Source organism: Chelonoidis abingdonii, chromosome 4 (assembly GCF_003597395.2).
Source record: "Chelonoidis abingdonii isolate Lonesome George chromosome 4, CheloAbing_2.0, whole genome shotgun sequence".
NCBI classification, from domain to species: Eukaryota; Metazoa; Chordata; order Testudines; family Testudinidae; genus Chelonoidis; species Chelonoidis abingdonii.
In genome coordinates this window covers 88,599,970-88,621,087 of record NC_133772.1, presented here as the reverse complement: position 1 = coordinate 88,621,087, position 21,118 = coordinate 88,599,970, and the positions used below count along the sequence as shown (strand labels likewise).

Below are 21,118 nucleotides of genomic sequence, written 5' to 3'. Positions count from 1 at the left end.
TTGCTTTAGGCACACATTGTATATATCACTCTAGCATTCTTGTAGAGAAAGTTAAATGCCAGTCTGCTCAACATTTCTCTTTACTTTTCAACTTCAACTGTTATATCTGACTCTTACTAAACCTTCTGTATAACCACTTCCTCTCCACAATCTGCCTTTCGCAACAGCTTTGAAAGGATTTACAGCCTGTGTATATCCATCCATGGCACTAACTAAGCATTTGATCGCTTTACAGATGATGCATTAGGAACAGCACTTATTAGAAATCCAAGAGGACTGGTCTTTTACTATGCAAGTTCTTCTAGTAGAATTTGTACATAATCATTTTTGAACAAGTAGTAGCATTTGGCTAACTTGTCATTCAAAGGCTTACTATCTATCAGCCATTTTCTCTTCTTAAACGGAGTGTCTTTATTTTTTGATTGTCACAAGTAGTTTTATACAAAAAAACTAATATAGATTGGTAAAATAAACCGTTTAGGTAAGCTTAATAATACAATCACACTGAAGTGACAGAAATATGTTTAGAATTGAGACATTTAAACTACAGTTTTAAAGCGTTTTAGTAAAATAAATACACAAGTTAAACCTATTGCAATTAATCTTAGTACCTGTTACATAATTGCATACATTTTTAGCTCTTGCTGAGTGCTTTTGGTAGTAAGGCAGCTGTAATAAGGTGAAAAAGTTTTAGACATGGCTCTGCAGATGTGAGGACTCATCAGTGCAAGGATAACAGTTTTTCCAGCAAACTACATTTTACTGAAGACATGGAGAAAACCTGTCAAGTAGTCCATTAAATAGCAGTATGTTCAAGCAAAAGGGAATAGTGCATTTCTCCAACTAGAAGACATCCTGTAAATTGTACTGTGAATTAATACAACCAGTAAGAGAAAAGATGATAGAAACAAGATTTGATTACAAAAGCAGTTAATATAAAATAGACAAGATAAATTAACCATGTGAGCTCATTTAACTATTTGTGCTTCATGAAGTGTACACAATTTTTAGTATTACAACAGATCTATGTGAAAGTTAGCCTCCATGCTAGAAGACATTTACAGCAAGTAGTATAAATATTTTGGAATTATTGTGGTAGCAGAACTGCATATTAGATGCAAGTAACCCACTCTAAACAATGGCCAACTTTCCTTTATAAGGATACAGGAGCAACTATTGTGACAAAAGCTAACGTCCTCTACCTCATCAACTAGTGAGGATTATATACCCCTTTCTTCCACATAAATCATCCTGAAAAGGGAGAATAAGATGAAGTGAGGGAGCTAGCCAGAAATATAACCAGCTTCTAGCCATATTTAACAGTTCAATGCCTAGGCTGCAATTTCCTAATGTCAGATTTTTATTTGAAGTGGTAGTGACAGCAACACAGCAGACTTATGAAACGAATATTGTCAGTTTTCTCATCGCCATCATCAAGTTCAAAACCTTCAGTCTTGGTTTAAGTTGTCATTCCAAGCTGACAGTGCTACTGATTATGCTGCTTTGGTCACCATCTTTTACGTCCAATGATACAAACTCAGAATAGCAGTCCATCATGTAAACTTCTTCTTGGTGGCTGTGAACCGCTCCATGTACTAAAAAGCGGAAAGCAAAGAGAAAGTTGGTTGTTCTGAAACTAGAAAGTCGGTGATACAAAAGCCATAATGAAACTGGCCATTCCTAACTTCACACAGAAAAGAAGTCATTTGGAGGTTTTATTGCTAGTGAACTGCAGCAGCATCCCATTCATGTTGTAAGGAAGTTCTGAAGTCATGAACATCTGTTTAATGAATTTGTAGATTTACATAAATAGGTACTACCTACAGCCTCCAAGCCAATACAGTAATTTGTCTCTCAGAGACCAAGCACCCCATTGTCAAGTTTAGAGGATGCTGTGTGAATTAAAAAGCAGATACTGTAGACAACTCCCTTTCTACTATTCCTAGCCTCTACTCTGTCTCATTCAATGGAGGCGGTTTGGTGCCTTATGATGATCAAATGATACACCACCATCTTAGCACCAGCTGTATTCCACTCTCATCACCCCCAAATAGACAAGATAAACATCCACAAGAATACATTTCTCACTGAAGCATTTTTTTAAAGCTTCCCCAGAACAATTCAAGATGGGGGAGAAGAAGGGATAGATGCTGTCTTAGTCTATTGTGATAAAATGGTTGAGTTAAAAATAATAATGGCCAATACTTCTAAGTACAAGTGATTTTTCTTGAAAAAATGAATAAAATTCTCGCTATATTCTACACACATATAGCGGAGGACCCAGGCCCATATTATTTATTTTGTATCAAGCAACTTAGATTCCTTGCCCTTCTCCCCACTATTAACAGAAAAAGAATATTTCCATCCTCACCTACTATGCAGTGGGGATTATGCAAATAGAGAATGACTATGACCTGGCAGTGCAGGCAAGATCCTGAGAGCCAACGCAGGCACAACCTACAAGAGTCGGGTGAAAGTACAAACACAACAATGACAGGGAAGTTGTCCTATAAAGCATTTTCTCCAGTACAACCATTAAAGCTGGAGATCAACAACCTGAACTCTTCCCCAAGCAAAGGGCCATGAAGTCTACAGCTAATTAAACAGCCAGATCACTCCTCTATAATTTTTCCAGTCTTACCCCTTAATTCCAGTTTCTTCTATGTAGGGATAGTTGGGAAACAGAATTCCAGTCACTAATAATGCTCAATAAAATAAAGCACTAACTAGGAACATCATTGCTCCAAACGTGATTAAAGTCCATCTCTCTCTTTAGGATACTACCTAATAGTGCTGTAGCATCAAAAAAAGTTTGCTTATAAGCATCTGCTGCAATCCAGTCTGACATATGCCAAGGAGAAAAGCATACACATCACTAAGGCAAAAAGGGCAGTTCGAGAGGAAAGCTGCAAGATGTTCATCTTACAAGTAGTTCCTGAACCACTGACAGGTCCTTTGTTGTTATCTAATGGGCAAGGCAGAAGGTCATCCTTAAAAGGTCATCTACTGCCAATGGCTGCAAAGATACTTGTGGGCTGTTGCAAGTCTCATCCACCAGCAGAACTCTGATTCTCCCAGTAGTCTGAGATGCATTCATGAGCAGGAAAGCAAAAAACATTCACTGCCAACATTTTTCTACAAACCTTGTCATAGCCCTCCAGTTCTCTGAGTTTCTTGATTTCAAAGAGATTACCCTCCACCGCAAGCAATGAGATCTGGGAATCACTGAGTATGCTCTGAGGAAGCATGCTGAGGTCGAGACAGTTCTCTTCCAAACGCAGGACTTTGAGGCGTGGACAGTGAGAGATCTGCACTGAGATCTGGGAAATCTGACATGGTCCAAAAGGAGAAAGTGGAAAAAAAGTTTGAAACAGTACATTTTTACTGATAATTGGTTATTTATAAGTACACCAATCTGTGTGTCACAACTACTACACAATCTGATTTCTGTTTACTCAGCCACTTTAACAACACTGTCGCTCGTTTTGTAGATTAACTGGGTTAGTGACAGGAAACAAGAACTACTTATTTTCCTAGCATGACTGGCATCAAGCAACCTGTCCTGACTTCTGTAGCACAGAGAGAACTAACTCAGACTCAATCATGCCTTAAGTTCACATGCCTCTAAAGCCTGTTTCCAGACCTGGTTCTGATTCAAATTGAGTTCAATGGCCTGCAGGTCCCCCACAGTGTCTGGCACACTCTGGATCTGGTTTCTTGAGAGATCCACCACATCTAGGTGACGAAGACTGCAGAGTTGAGTGGGTACAGTCCGAAGCTGGTTTCCAGAAAGGCTCAGGGTCTTGAGAGCCAAGAGTTGTCCAAAGGTGGCAGGCAGCTGTGTCAGACGGTTGCCATTCAGATGCAAGGTCTCGAGTTTTTTCAGCTTACATAGCTCCTCGGGTAGAGCAGCTAGCAATAAAATTACGAATAAAGAAATTACCTAATCTACTCAGAGGAAACTGCAAGTTTTCATATCCATTAAAAGCCAAGTCTGCTCCTGTGTGGAATATACCACACTATTCTGATAGAAATGTTATCCTGGAAAAATCCTTTCTCCCAAACCACTAGGCTAAATGCATTTTGCAACATTTGAAGTAAGTTTAGGAGTGAAGTACTAGTTTAAATTTGTTCATCCCATCCTAATGAACCCAAAAAATTATAAAATGCTTATACAAAACACTTCACCAATCTCTGAAGTTCAGACATCTGTGGTGAAACGCAGCAGCTTTTCACCACCGCACAAACAGAAAAATTTGGAGACAAGAAGAACACTTCCCTAATAAGCTGAAAAGGAAATTTTAGGTAAACAGAATATAAACAGAGTTGGAATTTGGCCAAGACATTAGGCATAATGCCTTACTTCCATAAAGGATGCTATGGCATTGTTAAATGACTACAAGTGGAAAATAACTTAATTTTATCACTCACCCAAAAGATAAACACCTCTAGTAGCACAGCGCCCCCTAATTCTAGTTGCTAGCTTTGCCGGTCTTTGGGACACTGGCCCAACAGGAGTGATACCCACTGAATCACCAGCACTGTTTTCTGCAGGACACCATCTTCAGAGGTTTTCCATGCAAGTACTAAACTATCTGATTTTCTGTAGCTTTTAGATCAGACGGGTTCACACCACAGTTATGTGGTTTTAAGTACTTACATGTTATTGCAAGGGTGAAAATATAACAAAATTGCTAAACTAGTTGTGAAGAAATCTAGTTTTCTCCTGATCATGAATTCCAAGAGATTTTAGTCTAAGCAACCATGTTTTCCTTTGCATTTTGTAAGAGTCAAGTTATCACATTTAATGTCAGACCAACAACAAAGAAGTTTGGTTCTCTTTAGAAATCTGTGACAATATTAAACTCATACTCAGTTTGTTGTTGTTTAAAGCAAGACTCTTCAGAACAGAAAACTTTCCCATCAGTGGTGGCAGGATCTCAATTTTGTTGTTTGACAAATCTATTGTCCTTAAGTTGCTAGCTAGCTTCTGCAGGTCTTCAGGAAACTAGGTGGGGGAAAAAGTATATACAGCATTAAAACAACTGGTTTAACTTCATAATAGACAATATAATTTCATGTTATCAGTCTTTCAGTTATTTACACTGCAGTTCAAGTTTATATTAGTCCACACAATGCACAGTGTCTCACCATCACCAAATGCGAGATTTACCAAATTCAAGCAAAAACAATATACAAAGTTGAATTTTTTTTTTGTGCCACTGAAAAAAATTAAGGGACATTTTACAGACTCCTAGGAAAACTAATTCCTAGTCCAGAGTTCAGTCTAAATAAACAGGATAAAAAATAAAGGAAAAAAGGGCGAGGATAGGAGTACAGCACAATACTGTTTACAGAACTTTTCATTTTTATGTTCTCTTTAACGCCTATTAATAACCTTTGCCATTTGATTATCTCCCCTCCTCCCCCCATTTTTAAGCATGATGGAAGCTAAACAAAACCCTGTCTTCCTTCAGTTCTCTGTTTTATGTTATAAAAAACATTTCCTTCCATCTTACTGTAATACTTGCCTGCTCTTTGGAACTCACACCCTCTCTTATTCACATACCTTGCTATCATAAAGCACATGTAACATTGTTACATCATTCACTTCTGGATTTTTTTTTTTGTTAAATTATCCACTCTCTCAGTCAGCAACAGCACCAAATATCTGCAAATATCTCCTAGTCCAGGGGTAGTCAACAGGCAGACCGCAAGCCAAATCCAGATCACCAGACACTTTTGATCCCAACATTTACTTATTATTGATTTTTTTATTATTTTCTCTAGACTCTGGACCTTGATCAAGAAATTTGGACCTGTTCTAGTCCTTGAGCCAGTAATGGGAGGCGGGCAGGGCTCATGTTTTAGCTTTTCCCTGAAAATCATAGCAGCAACTTATCATATCCCCTGCCACCCCACTTGCCAGAAAGGGAGGAGTGAAAAGGAAAATTAAATATATAAGAGGGGTATTTAACTCCCCCTATCCACAACAAAGTAGCATGGTGCAGTGTTAAACTTGAACATCATACAAACAGCAGCTAGACCCAACAGCAATTGTTCAAGTCTGATTTGGATTTTTCTGGGAATTGATCAAACAAAATCAAATCAATCTCAGATAATGTGTTAAAACTGTAAGCACTTATGGACATGCTTTACTTCTGTCACTTGAGCAGTTCCAATCAAAAGGACAATTCATATGGCTAAGGTTAAGCATGTGAATAAGTATGTGCAGGATTGGGGCCTTAAAGTATTTCACAAATTTGAAAGTATCCTGCATAAATGTACACAGTTATTAAACTTATCTTGTGCTCTCAAGTTAAGATTTTCTATGGAAAGCCACCTTTTTTGTTGCATAAACTTTTAAGAGTTTCCAGAACTTTTAAGAGTTTCCAGAACTGTTATAAAGAAATACAAGTTTCCAGTAAGCGGAGCATCACTGATTGCTAGAGCAAAGGTGCATGCAAGAGTGTTTTCCTTAAAAGGGGGATAATAAATAAGCATTATTTATACAGCACTATTAATGCTCATGGCACTTTACAAAAGAGAAAGATAGAGTCCCTGCCGAAGACAATTAGTCATGTACATGTGTAACCAAAGAGTTCTACTACCTCAGAGAGACCCTTTCCAGTTAGCTGGAACACGCCTGTTTTCTGAGCTGTCTCCAAGTGAGCTTTTAAGGCACTATTTCCCATCCTGCTGGTCTTGTGTCAAGTATACAGATTTTGTTTAAGGCACAAACCCAGTCCAGTCTCTCTCAATCACGATGCACTGGATTACATGAATCACATTTTCCTGTTAAAAAGCAAATTTACAAAGTCATTTTGTGCATAAGAATTTTCTTCCATCATGGCTCACCTGGACATGTTGAATGGTATGCTTAATGTGTCAGGCTAGATTTCTTATCCCTAGTTAACCAAATATAGGTCTTAATAAGATTAACCCAATTTATCATACTAAGATGGCTTCATTTAGAGGTGTCTGAATGCTAAATTAATGGCATGGAAGTTGGGAAACATGCAACAGTTAAAGGCAAGATCAAAGTGTCAGACTAAGGCCATTTGTACACTACAAACTTTAGTCAAGACAAGTTATAGTGGGGTAATGCCACATCACTTGTGTGCGTGCATACTTGTCTGCTGGCATTGGTGCTTTATGCACTCAGTATGTTAGGCTTGGTCTGCACTTAAAACTTAGGTTGACATGGCTACAGCATTCAGGGATGTGAAAAATCCACATCTATGAGTGCTACTGCTATGCCAACCTAACCCCCGGTTTAAAGGTCTATGGGAGAATGCTCCCATCAACCTAGCTACCAGTAGCTCTGGGAGGTGGAGTTCCCACAGTGATGGAAAAACCCCTTCTGTCCCTGCAGTCTGGCTACAGCAGCATAACTATGGCGCTATGGCTATGCCACTGTAGTGCCCATAGTAAAAACACGGCCTTAGAGCCCTCAGTCTTGTATAGGGTCAAATAATGTGGTGACATAAATGTAGGAATTCGTACAGTTCAGCACCATAGAGGGACGGTGTCACGTTAAAACCCACAGAACAGCAGCCCCTGGGTTCCAGAGTCTCAACGGGGAAGGAAGGTGACTGATAAAGCTAATGACCACCCCGCCCCCGGGAGTTCTAGCAGCTCCAACCAGTCCGGCTGCCAGCACAGCACCCAGTGGCCCGGCCCCGCATGGGACAGTTCTTCTTGGGGGAGACCCAAAGGCGGCTCCGCTTCGGGCTACGTAATAGAGTCAGAGACACCTCACGCCGCCGCCCCCAGCCAGAGCCCATCGGCCGCCGCGGCGCTGCCACCCCTCCGGTCCGGCCGGCCGGCCGAGCCGCCACTCGGGGGAGGGGGCACCTCAGGGCAGCCTCCCCCTACCCGGGCTGCGGCCCCAGCGACTGACAGGCCGGAGACCTCCCCCACCTACCGCCCGCTCTCCCCATCGCGAGTCTCCACCCACCCACCGACCAGCTCCAGCGGGGAGTCACCCAGCCACCGCGAGCCCCGGAACCGGAAACAGGGCCAGCGCCGCTCGACAGGACACATCCAACATGGCGGCCATATAAAGCCACGCCCGCCAGCGCGGCTGCGCGCATATCACCCACAGCATGGCGAGGGGGCGAGGCCTCACCCCTAGCGTGAGCGACGCGGGGCCGGGCACGCCGCGGGTTTAGGAGCGAAGGCGGTGATGGCCTGTTTGAACCCTTGGGACCCGGCGCAGCCCACGGCCGCGGAGCTAGTGCTGTCCAAGTGCCTGGCAGCGGGTGTGGTGACCCAGGTAAGGAGCGGCCGGGCCGGGCCGGGCCATGGCCCCTCCCTGGGGAACCGCGCGCGGCCCTTCCAGGAACGCGCCCGTGGGCCGTGGGGGACCCTCGCGCCCGGGAGAGCAGCTGCTGTGCCAACGTTCCGGTTTCCAGCTGCGGGTGCCCGGCCTCCCTGTGCGGGTGCCACTGCCGACCCCCACTGTCAGCGCCCTGAGTGGGGGGCATCTCTGCCCTGGCCCGGCTGGCTAACAAAGACACTCTCCAGGCTGGAGCAGGCCCCCATCCCCTAAATAGCATTGCAGTCAGTGCTTAATTTGTGGAAGGACTCAAGTCCTTGCACCTCTAGGCTTGGCAGGTCATAGCCCCAGCACCTCTGGACTTACTGTATTAGTTATGAATATAAAAAAAGCTTCATCTCCCGCACCTCTTGCATTACAAATTAAGCACTGATTACACTCTGCTCTAAAAAACGGATTGCTGTTACAGGCTTTGGGAGAGCTAACTTTAGTTTGGCTTTGTTATTAGCTCATTAGATTTTTTTTTTTTTAAAATATTTTTTTTCAGAGTTAGAACACATTTCTCACTCTGGTTGTCTGCTGTGCACCCCGGGTATTTGTTTCTTCTGGATGACTTTCTGCTGCTAGAGTTTCATTTGCACAATGAATGTCAACAGAAAGTGCTAGATTTAAAGGGGCAGCATTGATTCTGCACTTGGAACATAGGGATAAAGTGTAAAAGTTCCGTTTATTCCTGTATCTGCACTGTCAAAATAGTCTAATAGAACTATTCCTCCTCTTTTAAGTACTGTTAAATTTCATCTCCCTATCAATCCTGTACAGAAAGCCATGTGGACAGATGCCTGCACAGAGGTTCATGTTCAGGATCACTATTTGTAGCTAAGGCCCTTTATTTTCAGTTTTTATGAAAAGATTCCTGGCTTTTACAGAAGCTATTGCATATGTTTTTCTAATTTTCACCTGAATATTGGACCACTTGAATACATGGTAATATTATTAAAATAAATTGCCCCATGTGTAAATGTGAAACTGTCTGTCAAAGTAAGACAATATAGTGGAAGATGCACATCTGTGTGTACATACTGTTAATGTACAGTTCATGAAATAAACCACCGCATTAAACTGCTATTACTTTAAATACTCTTACTTCTCTCTTTGTTCCTTTTTTCTGTTCTCCCTTCCCTCAATATTAACTCTGATATTTTTCTAGAAAACTGTGAAGTTAATTTTGCACTGATTTTCACCTGTTTATTTTTTTTGTAATAACTGATACATTTTGGGGAAATTTTAAACAAAAAACAAAGAGCCTTGTTTGTAGCATAATCTTGCCTACTGCATACGTCCTTTCACAATCACTTTATTGAATTATTTTTATTGTTTGAATTAGAGTAGCACCTAGAAACTCCAACCAAGCTGGGGGCTCTACTGCACTAAGAGCTGTGCAAACAGTAAGAGACCATCCCGAAAGAGCTTAGTCCTTGTCTATACTAGAATCTTATGTTGGTATAACTGTCACTCAGGAATGTGGAAAATCCACACCCCTGAGTGACAGAGTTATACCAACCTAACCCTTGGTGCAGGTAGTGCTATATTCATGGAAGAGCTTCTCCTCTCTTCAGCCTCTCTGGGAACTGGAGTACCTACGCTGACAGGAGAAGATCTTCTGTCAGCATAGTAGTGTCTTCACTAAGCACCACAGCGGTAGAGCTGCACTGGTGCTGCTGCAGCACTGTAAGTGTAGACAAGCCCTTAAAATCAGACTGAGTATTCTTGGTGGTTGACCCAAGATTGTGGAATGAACTCCACAGGAACTAAGGACCATCCCAAACCTTACCACCTTTCACACCTTGCAAGAAGCATTTCTCTGACCTTGCCATCTCTATTATAAACACAGAGGTGTGTGTGAATGTGAATATATAAATTCCAAAAGGAATACTGCATACACTTCTTCCCCTGGGAGAGAAAATGAAAGAAGAAATCTGTGACATGTTAGTCACATTACTTAATACACTACTGGAAGTAGCTCAGATGCTATGGTGATGAGCATGGTATAAGAAATTATATAGAACAGAATCTAAATAGACAAGAAAGACAAAAAGAGGAAGGGGAAACTGAGATATTGAGAGATGAAGTGCTTTGCCCAAGGTGATGCAGCACATCAGTGGCATAGCTAGAATTGAACTCTGGTCTCCTGATTCAGTGCCTTGTCCACTCGCTATGCTACTTCCCAGTATATTGGTTTTGAAGGGTTAGTTATTTTTTCCCCTTAAAGTACTATGTGTGTCTTCAAATAAGATGCCATTTATCATAAATCCATGTTTATGCTGATAGAAACAGTTAAAATTGAAAGGGGGGAGAAGAGAGAAATCCCTCCCAGCTGTGCATGATTAATTTCATTCAATTTTGGATGTTAACTGCCTATGCTAGGGATGACTGTATCCCTTCCTCTTGTTTATACTTCTAAAGAGCAAATTTCTGTCTTTAGGTGCATTCCAATGGCATAGATTTAAACAACAAATCTTTGAGGAGGGTGGTCCCAGACTCTTCTATAAGGACTTTGTCTTTGGAGAAGTTTTATTTTTGTAAGCCCATTTTTGTCCTTCTGAAATGTTTCCTCAGCTGCCTATGCAAGATTTATGTTTCCCAAATCTTTAATGTTAGGAGAAACTTAATGCAACACCTAGAAAGATGCTGCCAGTTGCACTAGTGTTCTTGCTAACCTTGAAAATGTTCTAATTGCTTGTGACTTCTTATTGCTACTGACCCGGTACCACCCTCTTTTGTTCCTTAATAGGAGATGCTGGATTTATCTGCTAAACAAGCCCCTTGCTTTGTGCACCTCACGGAGGTGGAGAAAATTGCAGACATCCGAGCTGAAATAAACCAGGTAAATCCATCTGTACCAGGGTGCATATTTCTATATGATGGGTAAGACAACATACTAACTGCTCTTGACCTTTGTACTGCCCCCTCCATGTAGAAAGCATATTTTTATGCTGTGTTTTTACCATTATATAGTGGAAGACATAAAGCAGTCTGGAGAAGAAAAAGAATATGTAAAATATAATTGGCAGGTGGGGGTAGTAAGTTGTAATTTATTTTTTAACAGTAGGTAGCTTTGTCACAATTTAGTGAATTACCACAAAGGGAAGAGAGACCCATATATAAAATTCCTTTCTTTCATAATAACTGCAAAGATGCAACACGTGTCTGGTGAACAACTTTATCTAAATCTTCTTGAAGAAACTGGGAGAACAGATCTGAACAGCTGTTCTCCTTAGATCAACAAACAACTACTGGTTTTTCATGAGCTGTTGTATTTATAGACAATTGGACTACTTCCACTTTAACAAAATAAGGGCTTGTCTACACAGGGAGCTATTCTTGGTTAGCTCCATGTGTTGATACTCTTCTTCTGGAATAAAAATGCCTTATTCTGAATGACTTTAGTGCTTTTTTGGGTGTGGTTTGAAATAATTCAGAATAAGACTCTCTATCCATACATAGAGTTAGTATTAAAATAATCTTCTTTACATTCACATCCTACCTTATTCTGGATTAATTTTCATGTGTATACATCCCCTAACAGTACCTTTCTTATAGTTCCATTCCTTAGGCTCTCACTACTGTCTAAACTGGCTGTTAGATTTAAGTTCTATGAGATGTATTCTGAATTTCTCTGTTATTGCTATTGTCTGGTGGTAATGCTTACGTACTGAATTATCCAATGCATACATTATCAGTGGCAAAGTCCATGCCATCAAACAGTATTGCAGACAGCCAAATGCGCATTGACTTAGCTGAAGAAGAGGTTAGACCAGTGGTTCTCAACCTATGTACACTTGTGACTGCCTGGCTCACATGCTGCAATTAATACCTAGGAATTAAACCTGAAAAGGTTCCAACTGGTACAATATGCAGCAGTCCATCTGCTTAGCAACACAGGGCATGTGAAAATATTAACCACATTCTGGACTGGCTCCCCACTGAATAAATCAAATTAGAGGTCTGTCCAAGATCACCCCTGTGATACCCGCTGTGTTTCCCGGGAGCCAGGGAACTGTTTGCCACTAGGGAGAGACTTGTGAGTGTGAGTGCCTACTTTTGTAGGAACTGGACTTAGACAATGGAACTCATTCCAAGAAGAAATAAAAATGATCACAAACTTCACTGCATTAAGAACTAAATGCAAAACTCAGCTATTCATGTACATATACTCAACACAACTGTACAAACTAATCTGTTTTTAAAAAGTTTCTTGCAGACATGGAAGGATGAATGTGGTATTCTTATTTTGAATACATACATGCTGAGGAGATGGGGGATATCCACAGATATATAGGTAAACGGAAAGTAAACCATATAAAAATCAAATGTAGCTATTTTTTATGCCTCCTGTAGAAGAGCCTGGAAGCTGAAATCATGGGACTGGAAAAGGAAACTGCAGATATTGCTCACCCATACTTCCTGAGTAAGTGGTTTTGTTCAGGGGAACAATTATTAGTTTTAGACTCTTTGACCTGGACGTCATCAAATGTGTTTCACCTCTATTGAGTTCCCTGCTTCTCATCAGCGCCATTGCACTTGTCATCCACTGGTGTGTAGTGGCCTCTGAGGCTATGATGGATGATCAGCCAATAAAGAGTGCTAGCACAGCAATGCAGCTAGAACCCTCCATGTCACTAGTGACCATGTGTATGTTCTTAGTGGTATTCCACTTAATATCTTGGACCATAGGGGGCAGAAGTTCTGGGAGCATTCATAAGCCATTGTGCCCCAGCAGTGCTGCATATAAATCTGTTGCCTTCCCAATAAGTCAACAGATGTATGTACTTTTTTCATATGTAATATCACTCAGAAGGACTTCTGGGATTTTATTTTGGTAGGTTGGGGGGGAATGGATTAATTCCCTCAGTATTTCTCCACCTCTTTGCTTTGTCTCTAAGGGTCTTTTCTTGTCCACCACGACACAACCCTGAAGGAAATTCTTATTACTAAAATACTGTAGGGTGTAGGTATAAGTCATATAGGGATTTTTAGATGGAGCTACCAGATCCCTTAGGACCATGCTTGTTAGTAAAGTGATACCTTTTTAAGGACTACGTGTGCTGAGCCTCTTTAGAGCATATCCTAGTACTACTTCCTAAGTCATTCAACAGGGACTAGTCTGGTTACTGCTATCCTCCCAGAGCCTGAGCCCATCACTTGCACGGTGAAAAACTGCTAGAAAACTTGAGTCAACTGCAATGCAGAATGAGTTTCTGCTCTTGCTCCATTGGTCAAACAATTTCCAGTCAGCATCCCTCTGACATTTACCTCTGTTGTGTAGCTCAGAAATGCCACGCTCTGCAAGTTATGAATAAGCACTTGGAAGCAGTGCTGAAAGAGAAAAGGACTCTCCGGCAGAGGTTAATGAAACCCTTGTGTCAAGAGAATTTTCCTATTGAAGCCATATTCCATAGGTGAGTTCTTAGAAAATAACTCTTAGCATGTAGCCTGCACTTGTATTCATGCCCAAATAAGCTACTTTTGCGTGACAATCACTCCTGGTAGGGGAAGCACAACTTTTGTATCAAAAAGTTGCTAAAGTAAACTCATGCTGCTAGTCCATGTGATGGGTTGCACCCCCCCATTCCCCTGTCTGGGATGCCACTTGATGTACTGCTTCAGTAGCCTGAGCTCCCTCTCCCTGTTTTGCTGAATTAGGCTCTCTGGTCTCTGGCAGAGCACAGACACAAACACACACATCCTAGCTGTAGAATCACACAGTCTGCAAGCAGCTCTCTTTGTGAAGATTCAGCTAGGAAATTGCCCAGCAATCAAATGCACACCCCCTTTGGGGAGTAAACCCAAAATAAGAATGTCTTGCACGGTATAGAAAAGTCTACACAGCTCAAGCTTGTAAAAATTCACCACCTCCATCAATATATAGAAAGAGATGCACAGCTTCTTTCCTTTTCCCCACCTTCCCCGGATATGAATTGCACAAACTGGATTATGTTGTAAACAAGAAATAAGTTTATTATCTATAAAAGGGAAATTTTAAGTGATTATAAAGGATAGCAAACAGAACAAAGCAGATAAAACAAAACACACATACTAAGTTTAAGATACTAGACTGGTTTCAATAAGTAATCTCTCACCCTAAGTTTTTATTTTGGGCAGAAATTCTTGAAGGTTAGCTACCCTGCTTGCAGCTTAAATCTTCAGGTGTCTTATTCACAGACCAGATCCCTTTTCCAGCCTGGGTTCAGTACTCCTCCCCCTTTCCCTTTGTCCTTGTTCCTTAGGTGTTTCCAGCAGTCATCCTGGGTGGGGATTCAGAGAAGAGTGAACCAAGATTAACTCACTCTCCAGCCTTAAATAAGATTTACATAAGACAGGAATCTTTTGTTTCTCAGTCTTGACCTCCCCCTCCTTTTAGTGGAAATTTACTAGAAGTCCAAGATGGTGTTTAGTACCAGGTGACATGACCTAGTAGTGTCACAACAACGCCTCTCAGGAAGGAGAGAGATTAGTATCTTCCAAGTCTTATTGTTTCTTCCTAATGGCCCATCGTCTGGGGGGTGTTTCCCAAGTACACACCCAGTTGTAATTGTTACATAGTCAATATTTGTAACTTTAGATACAGAATTGATACCTGCATACTGACTGGATAATCACCAGGTGCATAACTTTGGAAAATGGTTCCCAGAGAGTAATCAGTGGTTCACAGTCATGCTGGAAGGGCATAACAAGTGGGGTCCTGCAGGGATCTATTCTGGGTCCAGTTCTGTTCAATATCTTCATCAGTGATGTAGATAATGGGATAGAGAGTACACTTATAAAGTTTGCGGATGATATCAAGCTGGGAGGGGTTGCTAGTGCTTTGGAGGATAGGATTAAAATTCAAAATGATCTGGGGAAATAGTCTGAAGTAAATAGAATGAAATTCAATAAGGACAAATGCCATAGGCGCCGACTCCGTGGGTGCTGTGGGGCTGGAGCACCTCTGGGGAAAAATTAGTGGGTGCTCTGCATCCACCGGCAGCCAAGCTCCCCCCATCCCCACCTCCTCCTCCCCTGAGCATACTGCGTCCCCACTCCTCCCCCTCCCAGTGCTTAGTGTCTGCCACCTAACAGCTGTTTGGCAGCACTTAGGACTTTCCAGGAGCGAGAGAGAGGAGTGGGGATGTGGCGTGCTTGGGGAGGAGGTGATATAGAAGTGTGGCAAGGGCAGGGACTTGGGGGAAGGGGATGGAATTAGGGTGGAGTGAGAGTGGGGCAGGGGCAGGGCCAAGGGTGAGCTGAGGGTAGGGGGTGTTGAGCACCCACGGGACAGAGGGGAAGTCAGCGCCTATGACAGATGCAAAGTACTCCACTTACGAAGGAACAATCAGTTGCACGCATACAAAATGGGAAATGACTGCCTAGGAAGGAGTACTGCAGAAAGGGATGGGAGGGTTATAGTGGATCACAAGCTAAATATGAGTTAACAGTGTAATGCTGTTGCAAAAACAGCAAACATTATTCTGGGACGTGTTAGGAGGAGTATTGTAAGCAGGACATGAGAAGTAATTCTTCCAGTCTACTCCAAGCTGATTAGGCCTCAACTGGAGTGTGTCTAGTTCTGAGCGCCACATTTCAGGAAAGATGTGGACAAATTGGGGAAAGAAGAGCAACAAAAATTTTCAAAGGTCTTGATAACATGACCTGTGAGGGAAGATTGAAAAAATTAGGTTTGTTTAGTCTGGAGAAGAGAAGACTGAGTGGGGACATAAGTTTTCAAATACATAAAAGGTTGTTACAAGGAGGGAGGAAAATTCTTCTTCTTAACCCCTGAGGATAGGACAAGAAGCAATGAGCTCAGATTGCAGCAAGGGAGGTTTAGGTTGGACATTAGGAAAAAGTTCCTAACTGTTAGAGTGGTTAAGGACTGGAAATAAATTGCCTAGGGATGTGGTGGAGTCTCCACCATTAGTGATTTTTAAGAGCAGGTTGGACAAATAGCTGTCAGGGACGGTCTAGATAATACTTAGTCCTGCCTGAGTGCAGGGGACTGGACTAGATGACCTCTCAAGGTCCCTTCCAGTCCTATGATTAAGTAAATTATAACCTTTTTAATACCACCTTACTAGACCTATCTTGCATAAAATGTATCTTATGCCATATCCCTACCATAAGCTTATTTCCATAAAGAATATCTGAGGTGTAATGTCTCAGTCCAGTCCACAGAAACTGTTTTATATACACACATGCAGCCAGTGATGAGCTGCTAAAATCTTAACAACCAGTTCCCTGTAAAAAGTTCTGATTTAAGGGATGTGCCACAGTACGTATTTTTTGTACCATTAGGGTTACCATATATCTATATTTTCCCGGGAGGAATTTTTTAATTTTAAAAATTCCACCCAGACAGCGATTTAAGAACCAAAAAGCCTGACACCTCTAGGAAAATACAGATGTGTGTTAACCCTACCTAAAGTTCTTTTTTAAAAAGATCGGCCTGAACTAGAAATGAGCTCTGTTTCACATGTGTGGGTCACCACCACTCCTTGGGGGTGTGCTAGGGTGATCAGATGTCCTGGTTTTTATAGGGACAATCTCGATTTTTTTGGAGGGGTCTTTTTCTTATATAGGCTCCTATTACCCCCCACTCCCATCCCAATTTTTCACATTTGCTGTCTGGTCACCCTAGGGTGTGCACATGTGTGGGTCCCAGCTGCTCCCTGCCCCTTCATTGAAGCAGGTGTGCAGGGTTACTGCCCTGGGAACTGCAGGGCACCAGTGGACCTGGGGCTGGCTGCAGACAGGGGCATGGGGCAGGACTAGCTGGAGGCAGGGGGCGCGACACAGGCTGGCTCCGGGCAGCATAGTGCAGCTGGGGCTGGCTGCGGGCAGGGGCCGCAGGCAGGGGCTGGCTGGGGGCAGTGTGGTGTGGCAGGAGCTGGCTGTGGGCAGGGGGTGGGTACTCACACCGGGACAGCAGCTCGAGCAGCAGGATGCAGCCCAGGCCCAGCAGAGCAGCTGGGGACCCACCAGGCAGCAGCAGGAACCCCAGCCCACAGGTCTGAGGAGCAGCGGCAACAGGGCCAGGAGGCAGCCCACATGACTCCCACAACGCAGCGCAGCACTCCCTCGGTGGCCAGGAGGAGGAGGAATTACTTGCTTCCCAACCTGAGCCCATCAAAGCTTCCCTCGCAGGGAAGCCAGTTAAGAAGCAGTTCTAAAACTGCTTCTAAATTTAACAGCTGGTTCGTGCGAACTGGCTCCAGCTCACCACTGCATGCAGCAATTTTTCCAGTGTTTTTTGTTTTGGACCTCCTTATTGGAGACATTGTCAGTAATGAGCTATATGGTGAAAACTTATTAATTTCAAGTACATTATTCTAGAGAGGCCACAAAATTCTAAACCAGTTTTCTAGCAAGTATTTTAAAAAGACCCATTTATGAAAATTTAATCTGTTCGATGAAACCATTCAAACTTTCATAAAAATCATGTATGGACCCCTTAAAGTTGTGAGTTTGGGAAGTTGGTTGTTCCAAAATCCAGTGGAATAAGACCTCAATTTAACTGCATAATCCAGAGCCAGAAAGACAGCCCAGATGGGTTGGGAACATGGCCCACAGGGAGGACTGAAGAGAAGACCCCAAAGAGCAGAAGAACCTTCTTGTTTGTTGGGACTTCTCACTTGGACTTTCCCTATTTTGAAAGGGGTTAAAGTTGTTCGTGACTTGACTGGAGCTCTAAGCCACATATCCAGCACAGAGCAGTGTGTGGAGTGGGGAGAAAGACCCTCACTGTCTTGCTTGACCAGCAGGGGTACTGTGGGGTGGCCATGTCCCATGACAGTCTTATACACTGAACCTTGGTGCATGTGTTCTGACTTTCCTTCAGCAGATCACATAACAGCTTTTCTTGTACCTTTCAAACAGATGTGTGTTAAATTCTGGGTTTATATAACACTTAACTTATGCTCAGACCACTTCTCCAAAACCAAATAACAGTTTGGTGTAATACCAAGTCTCCTTTCTTCTGTGCAGCTTGTTCACCATCCACACATGAATAAGCCCATAGATATATGGTACATATTCTTCGTAACTAGCCATGTCTTTCACTGACATGTATTTAGTTTACTGAGTGCCATCAAAGAGAGCATTTGCTGACAAGCGATGATGATGATGATGATGCTCCTGCAGCCTGTGCTCTCATTCAGTTGTATTGTTTCTGCTGAGATTTCCTCTCCAGGCAGGCGGTCAGGAATTCCCACAATTATTGTGGAAGGGGTTTGGAGGAAAAAATCAAAGACAGGAATGAGAGGCTTAAGATTAAATTGTGCATCATTTTGAACAGCCTGTTTCTGGATTTCTTCCCAAATTAAAGGTATGTAGCAGAGTTATTGACATTGGCAGTGGCCTTCATTGAGAAACTGGAAAGCCACTTGCAGACCATAAAGAGCATCCCTCAGATACCCCTGACCATGAAAAACATGGTGAGTAGTGAAAGTGGTTCCCTTTCCTATCCTTTGTTATGCTCTTCTCCTCAAAATGCAACATTGTTTAATTACTTAACCTACCTTTTAATATCTCAACTTCTGAAACTCCCATCTTGTATTCCAGGACAATGCTCTGGCAAAAATTAACTTGCTTGTGACAGAGACTGAAGAGCTGGCAGAGCAGATACTGAGGTGGAGAGAACTGCAAAAAGGAATCCGTTATGACAACTCTGAGATCACTAATGAATCAGATTCTAGCTTCAGAAGCTTAGTTCCACCATAAAACATCTTATTTGTGCCGAAGAAAAGATGACCAGTGGAAAGTTCGGTTTTTTACCAGTCCTGTGTGAGAGTGGCAGTATACTTGTACCTTAGTCTAACTAGAGACTTTATGGTTGGAGATCTCCCTGTTCTAGAAGGGATATTTTAGTTGGCAACAAATGATGATTAAAATTGGACAATGATCTGTAAATGACAGAACTTATTGTTTAGGTGTAATTCCTCTTTGGAGTGTCCTGATATGTTCACACATACCTCTTTGAAGCAGTCCGAAGGAACTGTCACACATACACTTAAAGGTAGAATGCAAATGTCTGTTTCAGTATGGATAAAGCACATGATGTAATGACTAAACTTGTTTCTGCAAGTATTTTGAGATCATATGCTGTATTTTCTTTAAGTATAGGAATTTTAAAAAATATATAGTAAACTATAAAATGGGAGACTTAAGCTCTTGTACACAATTTTTATTACAAAATAGCCAAAACTACAGTAGCATAATCTGGAGGAATAGTTCAATGCTCACTCATTTTCAAAGCGGCTTCTGTCAAATGCTTTGAAAGTGAAGGAAGGTACCTATAAGTTCCAGCTTTCTCTTGAAGGTGACTGTTCCCAGTGCCTCCCACAAAATACTCAATTCATCCAAAATAAGTTGTTCTTTACTGATTATTTAATTTCTTGTCTATATAATAAAGTTCCAAGAATTTCACTCTGAAGCCTAAAATTTTACTTTGTCAGTGTAAAGCAGCTGAAGCACCTGGAAGTGTGGTTGAGGGCTTATGTTCAGAATATCACCAGATTTGAATAATCAGTGGGATTATTGCCATCCAGTTTTTAATTTCTCAGCCATTTTGACTTTCTGAATTACACCTCTTCTATAGCAAGACATTCTGTAGCTCCTAGGGTTCCCAGTCATGGCCCAAGACCCTTTTGAGAGTTGTTTTTGTTCTGGGTTTGTACTGAATGTACAAACCTTATAAACTAAGGAAGATCTTACAATCTTTGATTCTTGCAAAGTTACAAACATGTTTGTACTTCCGGTAACTTAGACTTTCCAGTATATATGCCAGTCTTCCCTCCGGTTCTTTAAAGATGGTGTCAATGGAGCTCTGTAGCAGATATGTGACTGCTAGATCTTCAGTTCCTCTGTAGAGCTCACCCTCTGAACAGAATATAAAACTTAGCCAGCTGTAGCTCAGATGAACATCCAGGTATTGCATTTGATTTGTTACCTGTCACACTGTCGTGTTTTTTTTTGTTAGAATTCTGTTTGAAAGATTAGAGCAATGCATTTGAAAGTATCATTTCCAACATTTAGATTTCACCTTCAAAAGGTACTTAGTTTGAAACTTCTAGACATCTGAAAGGCAGTTAAGCATTGTGCAGGTGGAATTTGCCTTGTCCCTGGTCTTGTCCTCATTAGTTATGAAGGAATATAGTAGATTGGAAAAACAGATTTTTAGTCTTGTAGAGTGAAACTTCCTATTTACCTATAGAACCAGCCCAGTTAATGCTAGCATCCTCTTCTCCACCTACTTCTGGGGGAATTTTGTGCCACTGCACGTGTGCAGAAGTCATGTCCCCTGCAAATTTCTTTCTTTCCCTGCAGAAAAATGACTTTCTGGCAGGGAAGCTGCAAGAGCAGTCATGCATAACTCCCTAGCAGAGCAGGTACATCATTTCAGGCATCCGGAGCAGCCAGCAAAGAGGTAAATTACCACAGGGCTGGACCCCGCTGGGCTGGAGGCAGGAGAGGATGGGACTTCCTCTTCCCCTGCAAGGAGTGTCTGGGCCTGTGTCAGACCCACCCCCAGAAACCTCCCCGCAGCCAGGAAGCTCACCATCCTCCCCTACTTCCTCCTCAGCTGTGGGGGGAGGGGTCACTGTACAGGGAGCTACTCCCCCATACACCCAACCCCCATGCATCAGGACCTCCCATACCCTGACACCGCTGCCAAGTCTCACCTGGCACATCCAGAACCCCAATAATCCTCCATACCCAAACTCCACCGCACTGATCCTCATCCCTAGCATCTGGAACCCCCCTGCACCCAGACCTCCTGCTTCCAGACCCCTATCCCCA

General features: G+C 42.3%; 2 protein-coding genes across 2 annotated transcripts; one reads left to right on the top strand and one right to left on the bottom strand.

The window, feature by feature from the left end:
* Positions 1-386: 386 nt before the first annotated feature.
* Positions 387-7,978, bottom strand: LRRC57 (leucine rich repeat containing 57). Its single transcript, XM_032781504.2, has 6 exons — positions 7,928-7,978; positions 6,612-6,795; positions 4,873-5,008; positions 3,644-3,912; positions 3,144-3,329; positions 387-1,595 (listed from the first exon to the last, which is right to left on the bottom strand). Exons 2-6 carry the CDS (start codon positions 6,693-6,695, stop codon positions 1,554-1,556), a joined length of 717 nt encoding a protein of 238 aa, XP_032637395.1. The 5' UTR covers positions 6,696-6,795; positions 7,928-7,978; the 3' UTR covers positions 387-1,553.
* Positions 7,979-8,071: 93 nt separating this feature from the next.
* HAUS2 (HAUS augmin like complex subunit 2) lies at positions 8,072-19,744 on the top strand. The gene is made up of 6 exons (XM_032781509.2): positions 8,072-8,278; positions 11,076-11,168; positions 12,683-12,752; positions 13,611-13,743; positions 18,645-18,753; positions 18,881-19,744. The coding sequence occupies exons 1-6, from the start codon at positions 8,189-8,191 to the stop codon at positions 19,037-19,039; spliced, it is 654 nt and encodes a 217-aa protein (XP_032637400.1). The 5' UTR covers positions 8,072-8,188; the 3' UTR covers positions 19,040-19,744.
* Positions 19,745-21,118: the final 1,374 nt, after the last annotated feature.

Coding starts and splice junctions, on each gene's coding strand:
- LRRC57 (XM_032781504.2), bottom strand. CDS start 6,695: ATGGGAAATAGTGCCTTAAAAGCTCACTTGGAGACAGCTCAGAAAACA. Junction 5,009..6,611: donor CTGGAAAGGGTCTCTCTGAG/GTAGTAGAACTC, acceptor TCCCCCACCTAG/TTTCCTGAAGACCTGCAGAA. Junction 1,596..3,143: donor AACTGGAGGGCTATGACAAG/GTTTGTAGAAAA, acceptor TCCGCTTTTTAG/TACATGGAGCGGTTCACAGC.
- HAUS2 (XM_032781509.2), top strand. CDS start 8,189: ATGGCCTGTTTGAACCCTTGGGACCCGGCGCAGCCCACGGCCGCGGAG. Junction 12,753..13,610: donor TGCTCACCCATACTTCCTGA/GTAAGTGGTTTT, acceptor TCTGTTGTGTAG/CTCAGAAATGCCACGCTCTG. Junction 13,744..18,644: donor ATTGAAGCCATATTCCATAG/GTGAGTTCTTAG, acceptor CCCAAATTAAAG/GTATGTAGCAGAGTTATTGA.